We start from the raw sequence: 26,928 nt of genomic DNA on the forward strand, positions 1-26,928 counted from the left end.
AGTTTGAAAATATTTTGATTCTTTTTGAGCGGCTTACGGACATTGTGAGTTATCAATTTTTTTAGTTTTTTTTTTCTATAAATATCAATAAAAATTGTTTTGTTGGGTAAAAAAGCGTGAAAATTTAATATAAGGCTCCTGATATTTCGTTCTAATAGCAGATAAAAAATATTAAAAATACATAAGCACAATTTTTTTATAATTATTTAAAGTTCAAATTTTGACAACATTTATCAAATTTATAATTTATTAATTATTTTGTAGTTAAAAATGTATAAAATGTTTAACTTTTATGGCTAAGGATTTAAAATTTAAAACAAGGCTCCGTGTTATATATAAATTACTTTATTCACAATAATATCATCAAATATACTTGGTAATATCATAGGCTGACGTTTTTTTTATACAATGATATTATATCATTGAATTCAAATTTAACACCATCCATTACAGTGACCCACTTGTAACCTACTGTACAGCAGAGCGACATCCACTTATCCACCTTTTTATAGTCTAGTTCTATGTACGAAAAATTTATATTGAGATGCATCAATGCGTCAATTACACATGTAATACACCACCTTCACAATGCCTAAAACATGTGTAAATAATTTTTTCTTTAATAATAATAATTTCTTCGCATGTTATACTATACTAATTGCCTTATTAGTTATAGTGTCAAATATTATTAGAAACGTGTGGCGCGCTGTACATACTTAATATATGACTACTTAATACGTGGGTACGTAACACTTTTAAAAATATGAACGGTCATAAAAATTTTATTTGATTAATTGCATGTAGACATTTTTTTTTTTTATAAAGAAAACAAATTTATGAGGAATTTTGTATTACATTTTCAAATCTTAGATTTAAAAAAAAAAAATTTGTATGAATACCCAACTCAAAAAAAAAATATGCTAATTTTCATTATTTTTCCGTATTTTTTTAAAATTTGAACATAAAATGATTCTAAAAAAAACTGTGACTAAGAATTTTAAATATTGTTAACATAACAACACACAATTTGTTTCACATTAATGAATTGAAAAGAGACCGTAGGATAATATTTTTGCCTAAGTTGGCGCATTTGACGGTATCTGGTACCTGTACTGTATACTGTTTAACTGGTAGCCGGTCGGTAGGTATATAATATTATTTTAACCGTGTATCACACTCCACATGTCACTGAATATTGAGTGCCTAAATAAAATATCGTTTATTGCAATTTTGTTATAAGACGAATGATAAACGTATAAATAAAAAAGTGGGCAAGTGGGTACAGCTTCACTGACTTGTTAATTAAAAAATTGTAATTATGTACCTACCTATTTTATAATTAATTAATTACCTAGCTATATCGAATACGCAAAATTAAATTTCATATATTTAATTGTGATGACTTGAAATAGATTTTATATTACCTAGCATTATCAGCATTTGAATACGGCATAGCAACATATTATATAGGTATAGGTACTATAAATATTTTATATATGATGTAAATAGAAATACCAATTTGCAAGTACTTAGGTAGGTATTTAAAAATTAGTAGGTAGGTAGGTAATAAGTGATCATCTCGAGTACCTACTTAAGTACCTTTTGCATATAAATGCATATTTTGAGTCTTTTTTGTTTTTGGGCATATTTTACACTTATATACCCAATTTTATACTTTTTGAGACATATTAGACTTAAATCAATTTTTTCCACACCTACAAGTTTATTTCAAACAACACAGTCCAAATTTTTGGATAAATATTTAAAAAATTTTTGCCATATAATCATATTGACTGTCGTCAACACACGTTTTTCCTGCAAGCGCTTGAGGATTGCCGATAAGCCAATTATATAATTTGTTGTAATTAATTTTATTAATAGATAGGTAATCGTTAACGATCTAATGTCGTACACCATCGACATCACCACCACAGTAAGTCGTTCGGATTGCGGGCTTTAATTTGATTAGGATTAAAAAAAATTGTAAAAGAATTTTTTAAATGCATATTTAATTGCATATTATAGGGGTCTTAAGTACATAAGTGCTTGCATATTTAGTGCTTTTTTTAGAGCTTCAAGCTCTGCCATAGTGAAAAGTAATAAGTGTTAATTTAGATATGACAAGAGACTGTTATGGAGGTGAAACTATAAGATAATATTTTGGCCCATTTGACCTATAGTAGGTACCTACCCATGCTGTAATAATGTGTAGCTGGTACATGGTTGGTAAATATAAAATATTATTTTAACAGCGTATCACACTCGACAAGCGACTGAATAATGTAGGTAATAGATTACTAATAAGTGATGTTCTTAAGTGCCTACCTACCTACCTACAAAGCTGGGCACCAACTAGTTGTAAAGTTAAAGTTAAGTTAGAAAGTTACTTCTTAAGTATCTTTTTAATTTAACAAGTTAGTTTTAATTCATATTAACTTTGTAACTTAACTAGTTGAATTTAATGTGTAAAAAAGTCTATTCTAACTCGTTAGAAAAAAAACTAACTAGTTATTATTATTATTTTTCTTTCATTCCAAAATTCCAAAATCTGTTCCTCAATCATGACGTTATGGCAATATGTATATATAGATTATATTGGCTCATATTATATATTATTAATTATTAGTATTTTTAATAATACACGCATAGGAACCATGGCTTTTCCGGGTAGTCTGTAGAATGTTGATGTCTACTAAATATAAATAGTATCTATACGGGTGGCTTAACCAATTAGTGTAGACACGATGCTAAATTTTCGTGGTAGTGTTAACGGTGGTTTACGTTTACCCGTTTATCTATATTACTATTTAACTATTACAGTATTACTTATATTTAAGATTTAATAACTTTATAATAATATCACTATATCATATAGATTATATTACCTATGTATTATTATTTAATATTAAAATTTTTAAGTTGTCATACTGTTATATATTTTTTTTTTATTTTGTTTCACCTTTAATGTTCTAATAACTGATAAGTGGTATACCAATTAATTGAAATATACCCATATCTCTTTCTATGTGGACAATAATTTAAAAGTCCGATAGTCTATATTTTTACATATTATGATAGTGGTATAGGTACGTGTCCAATATTTTTAATTATTACTCAAGATAATCACGAGATTCGGGTATTGGTATTTAAATTCAGAGTCATCATATTGCTATTATTATTGTTGTTTATGTCCTTTACAATAAATTGTGGTATCAATTTAAAATTTAAAAGAAAGTTTAAAACTAATAATATATGTAACTGTAATTTTCCTAGAAAAAAAGGTGCGCTCTGCTTTATACACGAAAAAATAATCGAAAAAAAAAAACTAAAAAAATTATAAAATGTCTGTATACAGCTTAAAAACGAATCATATTTTCAAAATGTTATGCTGTATAGAAAATGAAAATACAAACATTCAGTTAAATTGTCATGTATCTATATTATAGTTTACACACAATTTCAACAATAAAATATCATCAACAACACATTAATAAGGACACGCAGACTCAGGTGTATCAAAAAGTAACATAACCTACATTTATAAATCTATACTCACGATCCCAATCAATCGTAATAAATATATGCTATAATTAATAATAAAAGATAGGATAAAGAAAGTTGACATTTCAAATCCTTTTAATTATTATTTATTAAAATAGCTAACTATACCACCTCAGTTAATATATTATTATAAGGTGAAGTTTTATCAACAACAACGTACATGCTTATTTTTAATTTATTACACTATAATATTATTTTTAACGTGTTGATATTATTTTATGCAGGTAAACTAAACACTGCACACATGATCTGTAATAAGACACCAGTAGATTTCTATTTACTTTTTTTTTTTAATACGAAAAAAACAACATTAATTAAAATAATAAGTTCTAATTTTTATTGGTCAATCCAAAAGATAAATATTTACAATAGGATAATCAATTATCTACTTTACAATGTTCACTGTTCCATATATTATGCAAAAATATTTGAAATATTGGAAAATGACAAAGATTCAAATTGATCATAAAATTTAAAATATATTATATTATTGTAATAGTAAATTATAATATATAGATGCACGTCACAGAATCTTGTAGATAAATATTGTTTTTGTTTGTACATTTTTATGTCCACATACTAATTATACGAACAAAACACCCAAGCATAATATAATATATTGGTATTCAGAATTAGAATCTCGTTGTCGATGTAGTGAAACCATAACATTCCAATGTCTGCAACTTTAGCAAAACCTTCTTGATATCATGTAGCATAACCATCGGTGTTTCTCCCGGGACCATCGACCTGATGAGTCCATTTTTCTTCAACACGGCTAACTGCTTACTGTCAAACAAACGACGGATGACATTTATTAACCACTTCTGAATTATGTTAGATGAGTAGTAGGAGGATAATGATGATTAAGAGTAGAAGGAGCAGAGACACTTACGGATTTCCATAGAATATTTTCGTTTTTAAGACTTTGTTTAAGAGTTGAGCGCATTTCTCCACTGTACACGTTGGTAACACCGTCTGGACTAGATTGTCTATTGTCACCATCCAATTTGAATACAACACAAACGCTTTTGCGTTTATGCAGTATATCAATCTCCCTTGAAGTGTTGTGCATTGAATCTATGTTAAATATATATATTATTTATTTATTAAATACAGACGGGTATTAGTATTATACACATACAAAATAATTTTAAATAAAAAAATATTCAGTATTGTATATATCAAATAAGTCTAAATAGTTGTAGTTTGTGTTAATACAACTCTGAATTTAATTTAATAACATACAGACCCGTTACTTATTGCTTTATTGCAATTGATCAAATAATAAATGTTAAAACCATTGTAAGAAGTTGAAAAATATTCTACAACTATTAAGTTTAAAAAAAAAAAACTTAATTACCAAGTATAAATACTGTAGGTACACACATTTAGTTGATAGAAAAACTACACAAATTGAAATAAATTATCAGCCTAGAGAAACTAATATCTATTAATATGGACAGTTACCTTTAAATACAAAATATTTGTGCAAAACATAATCAACAAAATTGTTAAATTATTAATTTAAAGTTTAACCCATAGTGTCTTATGTTTATTAAATGGTCATTATCAACTTATTTACTTATCTTTGTTATACAAAATTGTCCGAAGTTCATGCTATTTTTTTGGATAAATGTATATTTGTTTTTAAATATAAAAGTATCAAGATTTTATATTATATAAAGGTATGAAAAATAATATTATTTTATTCTAGCCCCAAATAACTTCAGCTAATCTTAAAATATTGAACATAATTTACCTTGTATGGATGACGAGATTTGGCACGGGCCCTCATCCGTCGCGGTATTCTTGTCAATTCCCGTTCAAAAGGAAGAGAATTCTCCTGCACAGTTGGTGGAACAGGGATGGACAGTGGAGATGTTAGGTCAATGATCTCTGTGGCCGGAACAATTTCAGTTGGACCATCATTGCTCAATGCGTTGAGCTGTTGTAGCGTTGGAGGTTCAATGTTGGAGTATGAGATAGTATTACTATAAGCAAAAATAATTTTTTTTTCTATTTTTAGACATTTACAAATTTGATTATTTGTATTATTTTGATTATACTTACCCAATTACGGGTGCTGTATTACTTGCACTAACTAAAGGCAGTGATGGTACAATATTACTTGTATTATTTATCAAACTGCTGCATTGAGACATTGTTGAACCCTGAGAATAAAAAAAATATTTAAAAAACGGTTGATTTAGGATTATAGAGTATATAGCTCAGAACGTAATATTAATAGTAGTAAAAATAAAACCGACCATTGAATTCAAACACTTTATTATTACCTTACATATTAACAGCTGGAATCTTAATTTTAAAACAATGACATTTCAACTCAAATAAAATTTGTAAAGTACAACTTATTTTGTTGTACTTAATTCAAAAACGAATAACCGTAGACACATGCAATTTACACTAAATGTTTATTTTGTAATTTTCTAAATTTGATAAAATTTTGAAATATTTTAAGACGTTTTGAGCTGTTTACAATCATTTGAAATTTTCAATTGTTTTTATTTCTGTTTCTATAAATGTCAATACAGTTTTATTCGTTGTGCCAAAAAGTTAGACAATTTAATACAGGGCTCCGAACACATTGTTACAAAATCTGTTTAAAAATATTAAAAATACATAACTTTTTTTTATAAGCATTTAAAGTTGAAATGTTGACAACATTTATCAAATTGAAAATTTGTAAATTATTTTGCAGTTGAAAATTTATAAGATGTTCAATTTGCTTAACTAAGAATTGAAAATGTAAGACAAGGTTCCACGTATGTAGTTCAAACTAAAACCAAAAAATCTAAAAATTATATAAGTACAGTTATTTTTTATAGACATTTTAAATTCAAATTAGACGAAATTAGATGCTTAAACATTTTTAATTGCTTGAAACTTTTTTAGTCATATTATTACATGTTATATACACAATGATATTTTTAAATGCAATTTTGTTGGCAAAAATTAATTTAACCTACTGTAGTACTAATTTCTAATAGTAAAACTAATTACTTTAATCACAATGACATCATCAAATATTGTTAGTAATATTATAGGCTGACAGAATCGTTTTTTCGTATACGGTGATTTTATATTATAATTTTAAAATTTAACACATCCATTATACTGACTCTTTAAACATCTAATATGTACAGCAGAGCGTACTTGCCGGTTTTTTTTCTTTCAAATATTGTTTTTAAATATAGTACGTTATTAGTTTCTTATATTTCGAATATAGTTTAAAAATAGGTACACTAGGGAAACTATCCTTAAACCTGGTATTATTAATATAATATTATTACTAGGCATGAAGTAGTAGAATAGTTAGCTAGTGTGCAGGGTTGTTAATATTATTCATCACTATTCGTCACTTGCTAACGTCGAACCATACTGCCTCCTGGCATTCCTTTAGTATTTGAGATTTGTCGACTGAATTTAGTAATTAGTAAAGTAATTAAATAGTAAGTATGACTGTATGTCTGTTGTCTGTAATTCTGTATATACTATTTAGTATTTTTACTATATTAAACTATACCCATAATATGTCAAGTAGTCATCAACCCATCTTATCACCAGGCTATTAACCACCCATTAACCACCTACAAAATTTACCGCTGTAGCGATAAGTGTTCGGCACCACTAGCTATTTGAATTAACCTACAAAAATAATATTTATTTATTGAGAATACAGGCTGACATATTACAAAGAAAAAAATGGTTTGTTAAAAACCGTGAACGACACTACCACTACTGTGAACTGAAGTATAATTAAATGAAACTAATACAAGCAAAATTGAATCTAAAAAGTATTGAATTAATTTTTCTCATTTATATATTATTTTGATAGGTACAAAATATAATATAATTATTACCTTTTCATTTACAGATCCATTATTTATTAGTATATTTTAATAGTTAATGCTAATAATAATTATAACCATAAAATAAATTATACATTTGAATATATTGTGAAAACACAAGCAGCAATATTTTAAAGGAGAAAAATATAAAAGAAATTGAATATACTAAGTACATACCATTTGGTTTGCTCGCCATCCAATTTGATAGGTGTTCATTACTGACATAGTCTGTGGTATGGCTGGTCCTGGTGCCGTTAAAGTGTGAGGAATAGTGTTTTCAGCCGGTTCTATTTCAGGGGGTGCTCTGATCCAGGTATGGGTAGAAGAGTTATCTTGATCAACTAGAAGATGTGAATTATGCCTATTGCTTGGCCAATAATCCTCAAAAATCGTTTCTCTTGGAAAATTATTTTTGATATTGTCAAGAGTGGTCACTGTACAAGAGTCACTAGCAAACAAATAATCTCTGATACCCTGGACTTTACAACAGAACTTGAGATAGGCCAAGTCCCAATTTTCTATTTCTATAACATCATGTCTTAGGTTTCCTACTACGATTTCGCCTTCAAAGCAGAATAGCGGAACATATATTTTGTTATCTTTAACACAATATGGCACATAACGATCAGAGTTAATACGTATGAAACCGCATTTTTCTTTCCGACTTGAAGTAGATTTGCCCAGTAATTGTTTATAACATATTTTTATGAAGGTATAATATTCATTAACATCTTCTAAACGGACGATACGATCTTTTCCTGCTAAAAACATTCCTTTCCCGAATTTACTGTCAGCATGTTTTCGGTTAATCTCATTTAATAAGTTAGCTTCAGAATCAGTGATAAAATGACTTCTTACTGATGCATATGTATAAATATCTGCATGTAAATTATTGCTGCGTAGCAGAGTTGTAGCCATCTGTACGGATACAAACTTTAAATGTTCACCGTTAATTACTCTTATGATATAGGGTACATGGTTTCCTTCTATTAATTTCCAAGAAAATATTCCTAATTACATAAAAGAACATAAAATATAGTGTTTTTATATTAAATTTTAAAAAACACGAATTAATTCCTGTTTGCTTACCATTTATACTTTTTACATCTTCACAATCATTGTGTAATATTATTTTTTGATTGGTCTTTAGTATATTTTTTTCCAAACTTATCCCTGTAATTTAATTATAATATTATGTTTTAAGATAATTAAATAATAGTTAATACAAATAATAATAAAAAAATATTTTTTTAGTAAATAATTTATGGATTAAAAATGTAAAAATGTTGAATAATTAAAATTACAAGAACATTTTTTCTTGTTTTTTTATATATATATTTTTGCTGAAATCCATGCTAACTATAAATCAATAAATAAAATTATGCCCAAACATTATTTAGAAATTATATCATACTACATTTTTGTTACAAAAAGAGAAAAAAAAAACTATACACTTTAAATGTTCTAAGTCTTAGAATAAAATAAGTAATCAACTCTTTAGAATTCATACTTTAGGATTATAAACAGTGATTCTTATTCATCCTACATAATTATAATACTGATAATTTTTTAATATAGATATAAAATTAAGGACACTCGAAGAGAAAGTAAAAGAAAATTGTGGACAAGCTAAAATTTGTATCTATAGCCGAAACTTTTTTTTGTATCTGTATAAAGTTATTTCTATACAATAAAGCTAGATATAATATTTGCTTTATTGCATTCATTGTTAAAATAGATGTATACATTATGTCTGATTTTTTTGTATCACTATAGTAAGGTTTTACTAAAATGTAGTTACTATAATATAATACAAATCACAAATCAGAGTACTTTTCACTTTATCATTACTATTATTGTGTGAAAAGAACTTAAGTCATTGTATATTTTTTAAAAGATTAAATGTTTGTATTAAATATTGTAAGTAAAATTTAATGAGGGGAGTTATATAACCTACAATAATACTATAGCTATTTTTGACCATATTCTTTTCTTTTTTTTAATGCAATTATTAGGCCAATATGTCTTATTCATGTAACTGTCAATGTATATAAGTATATATTTAGTTATTACCTTCTCTCAGTGCAGATGGTTTGGATTCCCAACCGTCTTCTTTCGTCCATTCAGCGTTTGGTACACCATCTATTAGGCAGTCGTTTATTTTAGTGATTTCATCTTCACAATCTATTTTATTAGATGTACTATCTACAGAACAAGAGTTCTCGATAGGCATAGCATTACCGACTGTGGAACCATTCAACTGATTAACTTCTACATCATTTGAAACTTTCTCCTTGCCATTAGTATTCTCCACAACAATTGCAAGGTCTTCTGTTTCAATAGACATATTTTCAACTAATGGAATATCAACGTCATTACTAACTATTTCATTATAATATAGACTATCAATCCCCAACAAACCTTTTATTAGTGGAGATCCATATTCTCTTAACTCAGATACACCAATACCATTGTTATCTTCAATCAATATATTTGCATCGGAATTATTTATATTACTCGAAATGCAACTCAATGAATTTTCAAAATTGTTTATTTGGTCTAAAGTACCGACCGCACTCGTTGTTTCTACAACTTCTTCATTAATTGAAGATTCTGTAACATTATTAGACAATTGTACCGTATTATCCTTGCTTGTATTGAGTTCTTCATCTTTCATCACCAGTTTTTGTTTTTTAACCTCTGATTCAGTCTTTAAATCCTTTCGTTTATTTGAGATAGTATTGGTTGATGATTTATTGGTCATAACCACATCTGTCTCGTTTTTATCGATTGCCATCTGCTGTTTTAAGTTAACAGAGCGAATAGTTGTGAAGTTACAGCCTACTTGTGATTGACAACTATGACCAGTTGATGTTGTTGGTTTATATGTCATAGTATTATAGTTTTTTGTATTAGTTTGAGTGAATGGTTCTTTCATGATGGACTTCAGTGTTTCTCGTTTTTTCTCTAAATTTTCAAAAATATACATATCACCTCCAAGAAGACGTTCCATTGATATTACATCTTTCTTAAAATTATTCATGTTAAATTCATGTTTAACTATAGGCTGTCCTTTTTCTTGTTGTTTTAATAATGCTGTAAAATATATGGAAACAACATAAGAAAATATATATTGTTATGAGTACCAGGGTTTGAATGTATAAAACAGGTATTACCTATAAATGCAGGGTACAACTACTTTTTACACTGTATAAAAATATTTATATATTTTTATTATTATTGCTGCATTGAACAGAAACTATCAAGTATAATCATTAATATTGATCAGTGGTAACCATGTACATTTAATTATATATTAATTTATCAGTTTATCTTTATTAAAATGTACAGGATTATTTATAAAATATAATAATAAATAACTATTTAATTTGTTTTATTAAAAATTTAAATAAACTATAAACTCACTAAGATAGATTTTTTTGTTATAGTAATTTATTTTTCAAAGTAATATTTGGATTTGATGCGTAGCTGAAAAAGTATTTTTTAAACAATGAAGTGATTTGTTAGTTTGTTTGTTTTTTTTTAGGTACCTATTTTATTGTTGAACTGAAATAAATGTGAAGAGTAGACACTTTATCTAATAGATTAATACAGAATTAAAGATGCCAGTATAATGTATACAAAGCACATATTAAATAAAAAAAAGTTATAAACAAATTTAATGGATATTAATTAAAAATTAAAATCAATTTAGTATCTAATGGACATTGAATAATTATAAATTTCAAAGAATAAAAATGTACAAGTACGTTTTAGTTGTTATACAGTTTTATTTGTTGTGTATTTTACATGGAACGTATATAACAGTTTATGCGCATATTATCAACCCTGGCAGGTACATATTATAATAATTCAAAAATTAAGACTTACATAATCCTTTTTCAACAAATTCTATTTTGCGATCACACGAGTATAGGAATATTTGATCATTTCTGCCAACAACTACACTATTTATAAAATTAAAAATTAATGTCATAAAAATACAAAATGTATTGTAAAATGTTAACTTACTATTTGTTATCATGTTCAAATTTAACAACTGCAATATGTTCAACGTTGTTGAAATAAACTAATATTTCTTGTGGTATCTTAAGAGGATCAACAACTATACCCGGCCACCAAATACAATTGAACACTTTTACCCAAACTTCAGTACCAAATGCATAAGTGGGGGTTTCTTTAGTCTTCGGTTCACTCATTTTTGCAACGTTGGAATTTAATAATCACCTATAAAAAGTATAAAATAACAATTTATTTAACTAGTAAAATAATATTTAGTATTGAAGTTGAACAAACCACAAAGTTAAAAAAATTCAAAAAGATAAAATAATAGAAAAAGTGAAATAAAAAAGTGTTCAATTTAAGAGACCCGCTCAAATGAATATTTAGGCTAAGTACAATTTATCACCACCACCCATTGCATTGTCGTTAGTCGTAAATTATTATTAGCGCGAGTATGGTTGTATACGGGCAGGGCTGTGGAGAGGGAAACCCGGGCCCAGAGTTAATACATACTTTGAGAGTCCTACTATTTTTGACCACCTAACCGTTAGATGTTAGGAGTAGAATATTTAATAAATTCTTATTTTTACCTGATTGTTTTTTTAGTTTAAAAACCTTTCATCAATTGATGGAATTGTCTGTATTTTGACAGAGAGAAAGGATCGAATCATTATCAAAAACTTAAGCCTAACCAATTTGGCTATTGTCACCAAAAAAAAAAAAAATGTTGACCATTAGTAGTATGATATTATAAACGATAAGTAGGTATTGCTGATATTAAAGATTATTTCTAATAAATAAATAATTTAATATAAATAAATCCTTAAGTTAATGATCAATATTATAATTAACAAGGTCAGTCCCTAACCATGTTAGATATTCTCATCGCCATTCATAAAACTAATACTAGCCTTAACTCGATATTAACGTCAATACATTTCTTATAGGTAGGTAAAAATGTAAACGCTTGGTTAGTGAAGATAAGATACAGTCCAATGGCGTCTAGTCGGATTCAACTAAAAAAAAAGTTTGTACCCAAAATATTATGTAGCAAGCAAGCTTCACAAAAAATAATTTAAAATACAAATACTCTGTGAAACCTTTAATACACGGTTCTGGTCAATTAAATTGACGTGAAAAATACAGTATTTGAATACATGGTCACCGCACGTAACATTTAGCACATATCTGCCTCCCCGACGACTGTCGTTCGAATGTTGAATCCAAACGAGATAAGATTAACAATATAATATTAATGTTAGTATATAAATAAAACAATCATACCTGAGTGTTGCGTGTAAAATTAAATTAAAACAACGTTAGTGCAAAATACAAAAACAAAATTTGCATACACGTTGAACAAACGTGAGTGAATGTTAACCAAAAATTCGAGAATGTTAGACTACAGACTACAGAGTAACAGATAGTAAACAATTAAACAACCAAAACGAGTAGATCCGAAGTGGCAACGTTGTAAAAACGTTGCCAAATAACTTGGCGCGATGCTAGCGCTTATTACTAGGTGTAGCCCAAACTAGTCACGGTGTGTTTCGATTTTTGGCCGCACGGTGCGCCCCACCATTGACCACATCCATTGACTCACACAACACCTAATGTACAGCAGAACGGTACCTAATTGTCCATATTTTTTATAGGTGCTTCCAAATGTTTTTAAAAATAATTTGGATTGTACCTATATACAATTACTTACGCCGGTTGCTTAAGAAATGTATAATTTAATAGTTCACTAAAATGTAATGAATCAATCATATTTAAGGGATTATTAGCTAGCTCACTATTGATTCATTAAATGTTTAGTGATTGTTATTTGTTTACCTAATTTTATTCATTCAATTAGGCTTAGGTATATCAATAACATTTAGCAACTTACTGAAATATTTGTTTAATTATAAAAATATCATTTAAAACAAAATTTTTTTCTGTTTCGAAAGGATAAGTTTGATGTATTAAGTGTGAAGGGCGTTCATACATTGTGAGGTAATCATCTGTATTAACAATATTTTTTAAAGAGTTGACAAGACTACATGGGTCGTGATCGGCGATTTAAAAGGTATGGACTCATTGAGGGAGGGGTTAGAGATAACAGATAACTGTTCTAATAGAATACCCGTGAGTAGAATAAGGGGAATTTTATGTTGAGCGGGATTTAAATTTAAAAGTGAAATAAGATCTTGGGAGATGGCAGGTATTGATGTGCCAGAATCTAAGAGAGCATAATGGAGTTATTAAAAAGCGTTGTGGCAATTTCAGGATGGTAGTTTGGGCGAGGTGTCTGTTCAAAGTCAGGATCTAACGGATGAGTGAGTATTGATATGTTATAAAGATTACTAGGGGGGGGGGGGGACTCAGCGCATATCCTCATGTGGACTTGACATTTTTCGTCACTATAAAACGTATACTAGAGTATAGACAATGTTGTTTTGTATAGATATCAATATTTAATTTTCAACTATACCTAAAGCAAAATATTTTGACAGGTTTGGAGCTGTTTACAGACATTCAACATTTTCAATTTGATTAGTTTTTTATTCTATAAATAATATTGTCACCACCATATTTTCAGTCCTTTGGAATTTTGGGACCTGCCAAGAACCCTCACTGTCTAGAATTCAGTTATGATAATCATGTATTAAGCTGAGTCAATTTAATTTTAAATATTACCCAAGGACTGCAATATTGCAATTTAATGTTAACTTTGTGAGAACATTCCTATGATAAAAAAATGACTACATAATTAGTTATTGTAAATGGTCATTTTTAGTACCTTTGTGATAAAAAACAATTACTAGAATAAATTACGAATTTACTACCTAGTTTTCAAATGTATTCTTGCGATTGTCTATACTGTAACTCTGTAGTAATTACTTATTACAATATGATCCTTTAAAGGTATTTTGTTAATATCAAACGACAAATGTTATTGTTCTAACTATATATTTTTGTAAGGGTTGAAAGAATATTTAGTTAGGCCTTAAGCACTTTACCATATTTTCAACTTTTTTTTAGTATTTATTTTATAGAATTAGGGTATTATAACTAAATAAAAAAATATATATCAATGTTATATTTGACGAATTTTAGATTATTTCACCAATGTCATTAAAATTGTATTAAGTTGAAAATTTTAAGTTGTTTAATATTAAAAATTTTAGTTTTTTATCAATAACAAACAAAAGTTATATTATTTTCTAGGTAGCCAATGTCTAATTAAAACTTACACGTATTAAGTAAAAAACTAAATGAGTCATACAATAAAATAAAAAAATTTGATTATGTAACAGTATTTTTAAATTTTTAAGTTTCATAATTTAGTTTTAAAAATTTTCTTTAGATTTTAAAAATTGGCCAATTTGTTTTTTTTTTTAATTCCTGAACATTATTAAAATATAACAATGGCCTTTGTTGCATCAAGCCACAGCATTAATTGTGGACGGGAAGTATATTTTATTGTTAGAATTTAAAATGATGATTATTTTAAAATTAACATAATTTCTATTATGTTAGATGCCCATTTTTAAACTTGTTTTTATGATATTTAGAATAATAGAAATCTATAAATCTGTACAGAAAAAACTAAGATCTATGTTTGTGGCTACTTTTTTAATGTCAACTGGTTTTAACTGTACAGGCAAAGTAACGAAATTTTTGATACCTTGTAGAAAACAATATTTACGTAGTCAAAATAGTGAAAATAATCATGCTTCAGAAACTAGCAAACAAAAAATTGCTGAAATCAAAACAAAAAAACATAAAAAAAGATAAAAAAAAAAAGGATATTTTTACAAAAATCAATATTTGACAAAATTGGTTTTGGTTTTTGGTGTAACTCCAAATCAAAAGACCATATAAATACACATATTTTCACTGAATGTTTAAATTAGCATTTTCAAAATATTTTAACTAGTTTTCAGATATTTACGGAAATATTCAGTTTTTAATTTCATTAATAATGTATTAAATTCATCATAGTCAGAAATATTTATTCACGTAATTGTACCAACAGCAATATTAACTTAATTTTCTAAATGGTAACGACTATATTTTTTAATCTAAAGATTTTTTTCTAAAATATTGATTGTCAAATTATCAATTTCGGTTAGCTAATTTATTATCTAATTAATATTTTCCTCTAAAGTTTAGTTAATGCATTACCTAATACTTTAAATTATAATTATTACAATAATAATTAATTTAATACAGTTAATTATATTAGTAAGCAAATTATTTTGAATTAATAGTATCACAATTACGTACTTTTAAATATATATTTTAGCGTATTATAATTTAATTTGTAATTATAACTATAATATATAATATTATAATATAATACATATTATAATTTCATTTTTACCTAGATGTAAAACATTAAACTGTCTACCGTAAAATGGGTTTACTTGGGACATTTGGGTAACTTGAATACAAATTATAAAGTATTATAAATGATTTGATTTGAGCACTGGAAATGTTTAAAATTTTAATTTTAATATTTATTTTGTGCATAACATCCAGATAGCATATTATATAACTAAGAAACAGTTTACTGTTGAGCGTTTTAATTACTGACACTTTTAACCACAACTTTATATGAATATTTATTTTATGTGTTGAATTGTGTGAAGAAATAATTGGTGTGAAAATGATTGATATAGTGTATACTTGATTGTATTATGCATAATTGGTAATGTTCTGGTAATATGTTGAACTAGTTTTTGGCAAAACCAAATCGTATCCATAAATGAATATAATAATATAATTCTAATTCAGAGAGTATATTTTTAGCTATTATTCACTTATAAGTTAATACCGGCGTAACGTAGGTCACTATTAAAAGATATAACTTTTAAAATGAATATAGGTAAATATTATCTTTAAATACGTCGGTATAGTAATAACAATATTAAAAACCTTCGAACAAATAATATTTTTTTTTTGTACTTTATTAGTACAAAAACAATTGTGCATATTTATTTTTAATAATATTAAACTTTTATTGAAACAATATATCAGGAGTCTTGTACAATAACTGACAATGTACGTAAACAGCTCAAAAAGAGACAATATATTTTCAAAATTTAATGGCCTATAGGAAATGAAAATATAAACATTCAGTGAATTCTTTATGTATTGGGAGCAATTCGTTTTTGAATTACAACATAAAATATTATAAAATAGTAACTCAAAATATTTTTCACACAGAAGGGGTTTTATAGAAAATGTTGTTTTCTTCTGAATATAATTTTTTAATGTGACTGGTAAAGCCAAGAAATTAGAATACAAAATTTGTTATACATTAAGTGAATTAAATTTAGTTGTTTAAAATTTAAATAACTTTTACTTACTAATGGTTCATACAAAAAATAATATGGAAGGACAAACAGATTTTCTAATTTAGTTTCATAAACAGAGCCATAATCAATTAATTGAACCATGGTATTGTCAGTTACAAATTCATTGAAACTCATTAGTTTCCCTCTGAACCTTAATAAACACAGAACAAAATTTATAAAAGAAGACACTTGTTCTATGTTGTGTATAATATAATTAAAGTACGTTATTCCTTAATTATTTACCAACAAAATTACCATTTGCCTTCAATTTCAACAGCTACTATTTGGAATGTTTCAAATTGTGTAACTTTATCATAATATAAGCTACTCTCTAATGAAATTGATTCCATGTATTTCTTTCGCTTTTCCATTTTTTCCTTAGTTGTCACTACGTACCCATTTTTCAAATCACTTTCAAGCAAATGAACCTATTAAAATGAAATAAATATTATAATCTTTAATATTGCAAAAAAAGTATTATCACTGGTAGGTCGTAGATATGATTTTACTGATATTCAGTTCAGTTTTAGGCATGTATAATGTGGTATTTTTTTCATACTTAGTATTATTGTTTTTAGATTTATCTAATGTTTAACATAGTTATATACAGGCACGGACTGATGAAAAATGGCAGAGGATGGTAAATAATTTGATGGTAAATATGAAATGGTTAGGACTTATTTAAACAAATGTAGCAAATGATTTTGGTCACTATCTTATTTTGGTGCATTATTAAGCAGTTTATATAACTGTAGTGTGTAACTGAGTATGATAACAAAATTACTGTTTCTAAACTACCAACACCAGCCACTGGAATATGATACTCAATAAAAATAATTGAAAATAACAACAAATACGGGAACTCACTAGTTTTAGGTCTATTTAGTAGAGCCATACAGCTATTTGGAAAAAATATTAATATATTGATGAAAAAGTTTAATATATCTGTAAATATTGTATTTAATGTCTTTTATATAAGGAAATATATGAAATATGGTTCTTCAATAATAATAATTTTTTTGTTGGGTCTAACTGCATGCGTACACATTGAATTTGTTTAAATCAAAGACTGTAGGCCACCACTGTTTAACAACTATAATGAGCATGTAGGTTTACTATGAACTATTTGGAACAACCCTTATACAACGATAATAATGATGACACAAAAGTAAAAATGAATAATAAATACCTAATATTAATACCTTCCATTTCAAACATTCAAAAGTAAAAAGCACAACTATTATAATTTATGAACATACCTCGGTCCACAAGTTCAAAGGAAGAGGAATGAAAGCCATTTTTATATACGTTTATACTAATTAAAATAAAAAATAATGATATTTTTAACAAAAATAACCAGAAAGAAGTTCACAATATTCGTAAGATACGCTAAGCAATATATTTTTAAGTATAAATTATATTATATTTTAATGTATAGCCATCCCGACCGGCGTCGTTCGTGAAATTCGCAGCAGTATATTATCAGGTAGGCAATCTACCTGCAGTAGACCGTGGATCCCGTGTGGTTTGTGTGTAAGTGTATAATTTAACTTATAAAAAATGATCCACCGGAACCGTGGTTCGAATTTGAGGCATTCTGTACTAACAGGCGTATCGCTTTTATAATATGTAATAATAATTATTAAAACCAATAGCAAGCATTTACAAACAATCATTTCCAACGTTAATCTATGCTCATTGCGGAGAAGGTTTATGGCATTTTATCGATTCTCTAACTTAATAACCAAAGGAGTTATAAATTATTATAAATAATTGTCTGTTACGTAATAATAAATAATAATAATAAATCAGTATTATTATCAACGCCTATAACCCATAGCAACCATTAATAAACAACAATTTCTATCGTAAATCTCAAAATTCCTGTTTGAGAACCTACCAGCGGTGATCAATTTCCTTTTTAAATTAGTCTATGACACTCACAAAGAATGTGGCTTTCTATTGGTGAAAGAATTTTTTAAATCGGTTCAGTAGTTCCAGAGATTACCCTCAACAATGGTAACTAACAACTCATCTTTATATAATAGTATAGACTAGCTGATCCCGTGCACTTCGTTGTCATTAAATGTATCAACTCTATATGACTCAAACTTTGTTCAATTCGTTATTTAATATTCGGTGTATAGTGTTCAAAATTTATCTTAACTTTTCCGTTTCCTGGAATTCTGATACGCAGCAGTACATTATCAGGTATGTATGTATGTATGTATGTATGCCGTTTGTACGTATGATTTAACTCTAAAGTATCAAAGTTATACCAAGTTAGTCGTTTTTACTTAATATAATCAATTTATATAAAATCCTATCCTAACCTAACCGTACTAAAATCCGATGAATGAAATAAAAAACAAATTCAACCATTTGTAAATATTAACCTATCTTCTTCCCAGAGGTCTAATCTACCTACTAACTATATAAATACACAGACTATAACTATACAGACTAAACTCTGGAACTACTTATCAGATCTTATATGTATATTGACAAAAGACAATAATACAAATCAACAAATATGCCCGATTAACCAATAGCAACCAATATATTATACACAGGTGGATTTTCCTAAAATTTTCTTTTATATAAATCTTCTCCGTGAAATACTCTTTCGTTTAAAAAAAATCAAGACATTTATAATATACCTATACAAGAAGATCTGATAAGTAGTTCCAGAGTTTAGTCTGTATAGTTATAGTCTGTGTATTTATATAGTTAGATTAGGGTGGTCTAAAAAACCAATGATCATTAATGTTTACCTCCTACCACCTGAAGTTATTCTCTATAGTCTAAAAACAATTTATCTATAAATATTAATATAATATAACTATTTTTGAGTCATCCCAAGCAACTGAAAGTTTGTTTCATTTTACGGTAGGTTACGTATATACAATACCAGCGTAATGTTTTGTAATTATCTTATTTTGTGATATTATATCTTATCTTATCTCTTATTTTTCTCCACCTTTTAGATGCACCACTTTCAAATTGTCTGTTACAGTGGCGTTCTCAGAAATTTTCTATGGGTCGGGTTCTGAACATTTACTAGAATTCAATAGTGGGAGCTCTGCCCCACACCTCCCATAATTATAATATTTACAAATGTTGTGTTATTATATATTTTACCAATTTAGTAGTCAGTAACTAGTGAGCTGTATTTGATATATCATATAAATATCAAAAGTAAAATAATGCAATCAAAAAACTAAGCTTTTCAACATTCATACTTAAATAATCGTTATAAAACCATAATAATTTACCAAATATTTCAAAAGACAATATTTTGAAGTTTCAGTCCATGATCTCTATCCATTCTCTTTACGGTTTTACACTACTAACTACTTCTGTAACTGGTTAATTTATAGAATATTGTGCATCGCCAACAAGAATAAATCTTTTTCTTTTTAAAATTAATTTTTTATTAACCTGTACGTTTTTGATTTGTACAGTTGTTATACTTATTATATAAACTTATCTGTACATAGGCCCGCGGCCTGTTATCACGGCCCGCGACGTATCTTTAATATATTTATTTAAATGACTCAATTTTGAATGTAATGTGTCCCTATTAGGTAAGTTGATAGTTAAAATTTTTATTCAAAATTTCAGATAATAGATAGGTACGATACAATATTGTTATAAAGTAATATTAACAGTAACCCTTTTAACATTTCCGTCTATAATATAGTTATTTAATATTTTCTGTGAATATGCAATATAATAACTATTATTATAAATTATTATTTACTAATTAATATATTTAATATTTCTGATTTTTTTTTTTATAAAATTAATTTTTACAAAATTGAATTTATTTTAGACCTGTGGCTTAGATAAAAAATTTATTAACGTTGCAATAAAATTAATTAACTCGTAAGTTACTGAATAATATAAGAAAAAAAGTAACTCGTTAATTAACTTGGTTAAAAGTAACTTAATTTTAACTTATTAACTTGTTAATGCCCAGCCTTGCTTTTTGGACTACAAATAAAATTGTATTGATTTTTATAGAAAAAAAAACTAAAAAAGGTGGGTAATTGGATGTCGCTCTGCTGTACAGTAGGTTACATGTGGGCCACTGTCAGAGACGTAGTTAGGAATTTTACGCCCCAGGTAAGAAAAAAACGCCCCCTCCCAACCTGTGTGTAAAAAATACATGATTCACTACACTCATAGTCGGAAAGGTATATTATTAGTTATACATAAACAAATTAATTTACATCGATGCAAATATTACATAATTATTATAGTAGGTATATTTATTATTAATTCTACAAAAAACCTCAATGTAGGTTAGGTTAGCTCCTACTTTTGTATATCTATTTAAAAAGTATGATTATATAAACCAGGATAGAGTTAAAAAAAATTACATACTTACCTGCGATAAGTTGATAACCACATGCACGGTTACATCGATCGTATAAACTATATCGTATATCGTAACTATTATACCGTACCTACATACAAAAAGATAAGATAAAGTTATTATTATTTATTAGTGTATTTGCTGTGGCCTTAACGAGTGTGGTTATCGTGAAATAAATCGTCATGCCATTGCGAGCCCCGATTGTCAGATTATCATAATTCTTTTGGGTAGTGGGTACGTTATTACCGTTATAATGATACGTAACGTTGAATATAACTAGTATTTGTCACAAGTAACAATGTAATACATTTCTTAATAATAAGCTCAAGGGGGGGAGTATTTACCATATGACACCCTCCCCCCTGTAAGTAACTATCACTCATAGAAACAAAATATTAGTGCTAAAATGACATATAAACCCATGACCAAACCAAGAACCCCTTTCATACAAATATTACAAAAACCAACATTGACATATGAATAACATATGGCATTTACTCAAGCACCCAAGCAACAGAATATCACTGCTGAAATTACACGAGGGGAGAATAAAAATAGCAAAAATATATCATAGCGCAAATCAGAACAACACCTCAACAAAAATTCACTACAGCACTTACATTCATGAACCTATATAAATACTATACTAACTTACAAAGTCGTAATACCAAATATTTCATTCATCACTATACTAAACAAGTACCTATAACTTAACGACAGAAACACATCCTCCGTGCATACGCACAATGTAACAATCACTTAAAATGTTAACCCTAAAATACTGTACAAAGGGACGGTGACATACACTCGCGAACATATGACAAAACAAAACACCGTATTCGTACAAATAGTGCCAAAAAGCCAATGACAATGTGCAAAATACGACATAAATGTACGCACATGCTCACTATACGACATTCGGTCGAACCACTGCTAAAACTATGCGCAAAAAGAATAATAAGATAGCTCCCAACGTGCGAAACACCCTTATCGTATCAATATTGCAAAAAACCCAATGACAATATTCGAAAACACAACATGAATACGCGCGATTTGCATAAAAAACGCGAACAGTCAATTCTGACGTTACGTAATAACAATATTGAGAGTAGTATACATTTGTATGTTCACAGTCTTTTTTTTTTTCACCGCGGTAATTTCGCAACGTTCAAGGGAGGATGTCCCTCTTGAACACAATGATTTTACCGTGTTAAAAATCACGTTTCAATAATTTTAACCTTTCTTCATCGTCGACTGTTATATGTGGGACCTTCAAGACTATTTTGTTTATAACGACTTTACCTTCAGAAGCAATTACACCAGTTTTTAAACTTAAAGCATTTGAATCGCTATGACTTCGAGTTAATATTGATTCCAATCTAGAATTAACCAATATTCTTTTATAGTCTTCAAACAAACCTAACCAATATTTCAATGGTATGCAAGCACTAAATTCACCTTTCTCATTTTCCGATTGCGTTGCGTTTTTAATATTCCAACCAGAATTTTCATAACAATTATAGTTGTCTGGTGTACCAGATAAGTATCCTTTCAAAAAGCTAGTAATTCCAAGGACACGTGTGCTATCTACTTCTATCCCATTGATTTCCAATCGTATTTGCTCGAAGAGGTAAGAGTAACCGTTATTAGAAAGTTTCACTTTGGTAGCATCAGTAACTATCCCTTCCAAAAAAATAAAGCTTTCATGTAGATATGGATAAACATCCGTTTGCTGGATTGATATACGTATTTCATCATTATTATTAAATTATGTTGTATACGGTGTATATGAATGATATTCAATTTTCGTAATTTTAGAATCACTTTCGTACTGTGAAGTTATATCTAAAATATCACATTCAGGCATTCTGCTTTAATTGATAGCCTAGAGATTGCAAAATTTTTTTATTTTTCACCGTCAATTTTTTTTTATTTGATGTTGCTGCTAGCACATTAGTCTTATGACTAGTTAAACTGATTCGAAGTAGCGGGTTTATATTGAATTTTAATCCCATCTCAAGACCCGTAACGTTTAATATGTAACACAATTGTCAATGTCTCACCAAAATTATCAATTCGATTATGATCTTGATCAACTAGCTGAACGGTTATCGTATCAATATTTGTTTTATTCAATTTATAATATATTAAATTTGGTGGTGACTGTACTACTTTCGATCCTGACCTTTCACTCGGGAAAAACTTATAAATCGAATGACTTTGAAGATGGTTGGTGAGTGATCCTTGAGCTATATTGCACATTACTTTTATAGAATTAATTGTGTTTAAATTCACAGCTTTTTCTGATCTATGAAATTCATACTCTGGCTTATATTCTCGTTTTTCAAAACCCAATACAGGTGCTATGCTATGTAAAATTTCAAAGTGAAGTATTCCATTACATTTTATATATGATCTGAAATCGTTTGGATCAACCGAAATGTCAAATGTTAACTTAGCTTTGAATTTCTCATTATAAATATTTATTTGATCCATAACTCGTTGCTTAATATCTTTAATTTCATAACATCCCTCTTCCAGTTTAATATAACACCACACACGATCATTATTATTATGGTCAACTACTTGTATAACAAATTTATTATTATCTTTGTTGATATTCGGGAATGAATTAAATGTCACACATAACAGAGCTATTTCTGAGTCTTCGTAAAGGTTTATAGACGGAAAATAATATGGTTGTGTTCCCGGTTAAACTTAAAGTAACTGACTCGTACATTCCGAAATCTGAGATACAAATTTAATTTTTGAGACTCGTGACGTTTAATATGCAGAACAACTGTCAATGTCTCATTTAAGTTGTCGATCGGATTATTATTTTGATCAACTAACTGTACAGTCATTGAATTAATATCTGTTTTGTTTAATCTGTAATATATAAGGTTTAACGGGGATTGAATAACCTTTGTTCCTGTTCTACCGCTTGGGAAAAACTCATAATATATCGAATGACTTTGTAGCTGGTTGCTAAATGACCCATCTGCTATATTACACATTACTTTTATAGAGTTAATTGTGTTTAAATTAGCAGCTTTTCCCGACCGATGAGCTTCATATATTGGCTCATAGGTTCTTTTTTTAAATCCAAAAACAGATGCTATACTGTTTGAAATATTTAACTTTAGTCATCCATTGCATTTAATGTATGTTCTAAAATCGACATAGGTACGTGGAATTTTAGCTGTGTTTTAAATTCATTATTAAAATGAAATAACTCTTTCATAATTTTGTTGTTAATATCTTCAATTTCATAACATCCTTCTTCCAAAATAAATATAAACGTTTTAATGATAAATCTATTACTTGTTGAAGGAATAACCTCTATCTCTAACCGGTTATTAGCTGAATTTATATTTGGAAATAAATTGTATGTTTGCAAACATAACAAAGCTATTTCCAAATCCTCGTAAACGTTTAGAGATGGAATATAATTTGTAGATAATATAGTTGAATTTCCAGTAAAACTTAATGTAATAGATTCATACATTGTAAAAATTCAAGACATAAATTACCACAGTTGAATGTATTGAAGTCTTGATTGTGAGAATAGTTGTATACTATTTTAAACTGTCTGAAATAATGCTGTAATTCAATTGGTGGAGGTAAATCACCAGGTTATCACCAAGCTATCAAAATATATAACTTTGTTCTTATTTTTATAAAACGCTACCCAATGACTTCTGTCACCTGAAGATATATCTAAGTTTAATATACCACATTCAATCGTATGTGTTTTTTTAGTTAAAGTATCACGCGAAAAGACTCCACGGAAATGATTGATTTTCAACTTTTCAACATATTTTATAATATCTTGAGACGAAAGCGGTCTGTCAAGTAGCGTGAGCATCAGTTTTTTTTTTCTTAACTGATTATTGTTTGAATTCAAACCACCACCTTTTTTTCTTTTTGAATTTTGAACAGAATTATACACACTAGCACTCCCAGACATCAAACTACCAAGTGCTGACAATTCTGCAAATATAGGTATTAAGGGAATTACACCTCCTGACTGTCTCGGTGGTAAAATCAACCTTTTACCACCATTCTTTTTCTTCGAAATTATTTTTTTCTTTGCTGCTAGTATACCAATACTTTTTGTAGGACGTTTCCGTTTACCTTTACAACCCATACCTATTTTTCTTTTAGCTTTCATTGCATTTGTTACTGCGTACGCAACAAGTTTCTCTTTTCTAGGAGTATCTTTTGATAAAAATCTCTCCCAAGCACGATTTTCTAACACTTTATCAGCTTTATGCCTATCGTCTAAATTTATACTCGTTGCATACACAATATCGTGATCACGACAAGCAGCATCCAATGGATTTATTCCTTTATCACCACGATCTAGTCTCTTTTTTAATTTTGTACCAGGACCGCAATACGCTTCGAACGGTAGACTATTTATAAGAGAGTTTACAAATCCTTTTCCAGTATTGTCTGACTTACACTTGCGAGTTGAACGCATCATCGATAACTGACTATAAATTAAAAATTTCTAGAGTATTTATAAGAAAATAATATGAATTTGATTGAGCAGAAAGATAAATTAGATGTTATAAATGTAGATGTTCAGTTAGTAAAAAAACCATCAAGACACGGTTCGTTATTACCCGATACTATACGTTCTATACTAATTGGTCCCAGCGGATCAGGAAAAACAAATATAATGTATAATCTAATCACGCATGCAAACGGGTTAAGATTTGAAAATATTTATTTATACTCGAAAACCTCTAATCAGGAAAAATATGTTTTATTAAAAAAAATAATAGATGATTTACAAGGTGCTAATTTTTTCATATTTACAAACGCTGATAAGGTTATAAAACCAAACTTAACCAAGAAAAATTCTATTATAATTTTTGATGATGTGATATGATATGTGGTCCACAATCTGTAATCATAGAATACTTTAGCATTGGTAGACATTCAGGTGCTAGCTCTGTATTTTATTTAGCACAGACATATTCTAAAATATCAAAAGTAAGAGAGCTAGTAAGAGATAACACAAACTTTTTAATAATACTGAAACAAGATGATACAAATTTACGGCATATTTTAAACGATCATTCGTCTACAGATATGGATTTCTCAGAGTGTCGCTCTGATGTACAGTAGGTTACAAGTAGGTCACTATATTGGATTGTGTTATACCATTGTGTACAAAAAATGATTCTGAAAAAGCCGGTCTGTCGGCATATAATATTACTAAATATTTTTTGTAATATGATTGTGGTTTAAGTAGGTAATTTATTTTACTTTTAGTCATTGGTATAACAGTGGGTTGAATTGATTTTTTCCAAAAAAATTACATTCGAAAATGTCATTGTGTGTATGAAATATAATAATATACTCTAAAATTTCTTATGCCTACAAATAACATTTTTACTTTACAACAAAAGATTTAAAATCATTACTCTCGGTTTTAATATGTAATTTTCTCTACATTTTTACTTAAAATTTCTGTACAGAATGACTCCGCACGGTTTCTAAAATAGTCAGTACAAACCTCGATCACTACAAAAATAATAATAAAGTAAACATCAGATTGATATATAGCCATATAGGTATCTGCTTACCCAAATATAGTGGATTTCTATTATATTTTTATTAGGTATAAGGATAAGAAAATATAAATAATAAAAATAATAATTTAACATAATATAATATATATACAATAATAAGTAATAATGAGTTGACAATAGAAGAATTTTTCGCATACATC

General features: G+C 27.9%; 1 protein-coding gene across 1 annotated transcript; it reads right to left on the reverse strand.

Moving 5' to 3' along the window:
• Positions 1–4,193: 4,193 nt before the first annotated feature.
• LOC132937183 (uncharacterized) lies at positions 4,194–11,650 on the reverse strand. The gene is made up of 9 exons (XM_061004011.1): positions 11,463–11,650; positions 11,322–11,398; positions 9,504–10,526; positions 8,520–8,603; positions 7,608–8,440; positions 5,632–5,732; positions 5,321–5,552; positions 4,454–4,638; positions 4,194–4,347 (listed from the first exon to the last, which is right to left on the reverse strand). The coding sequence occupies exons 1-9, from the start codon at positions 11,648–11,650 to the stop codon at positions 4,194–4,196; spliced, it is 2,877 nt and encodes a 958-aa protein (XP_060859994.1).
• Between the last annotated feature and the right edge of the window lie 15,278 nt (positions 11,651–26,928).

This window comes from Metopolophium dirhodum, chromosome 1 (assembly GCF_019925205.1).
Source record: "Metopolophium dirhodum isolate CAU chromosome 1, ASM1992520v1, whole genome shotgun sequence".
In the NCBI taxonomy this organism is placed as follows: domain Eukaryota; kingdom Metazoa; phylum Arthropoda; class Insecta; order Hemiptera; family Aphididae; genus Metopolophium; species Metopolophium dirhodum.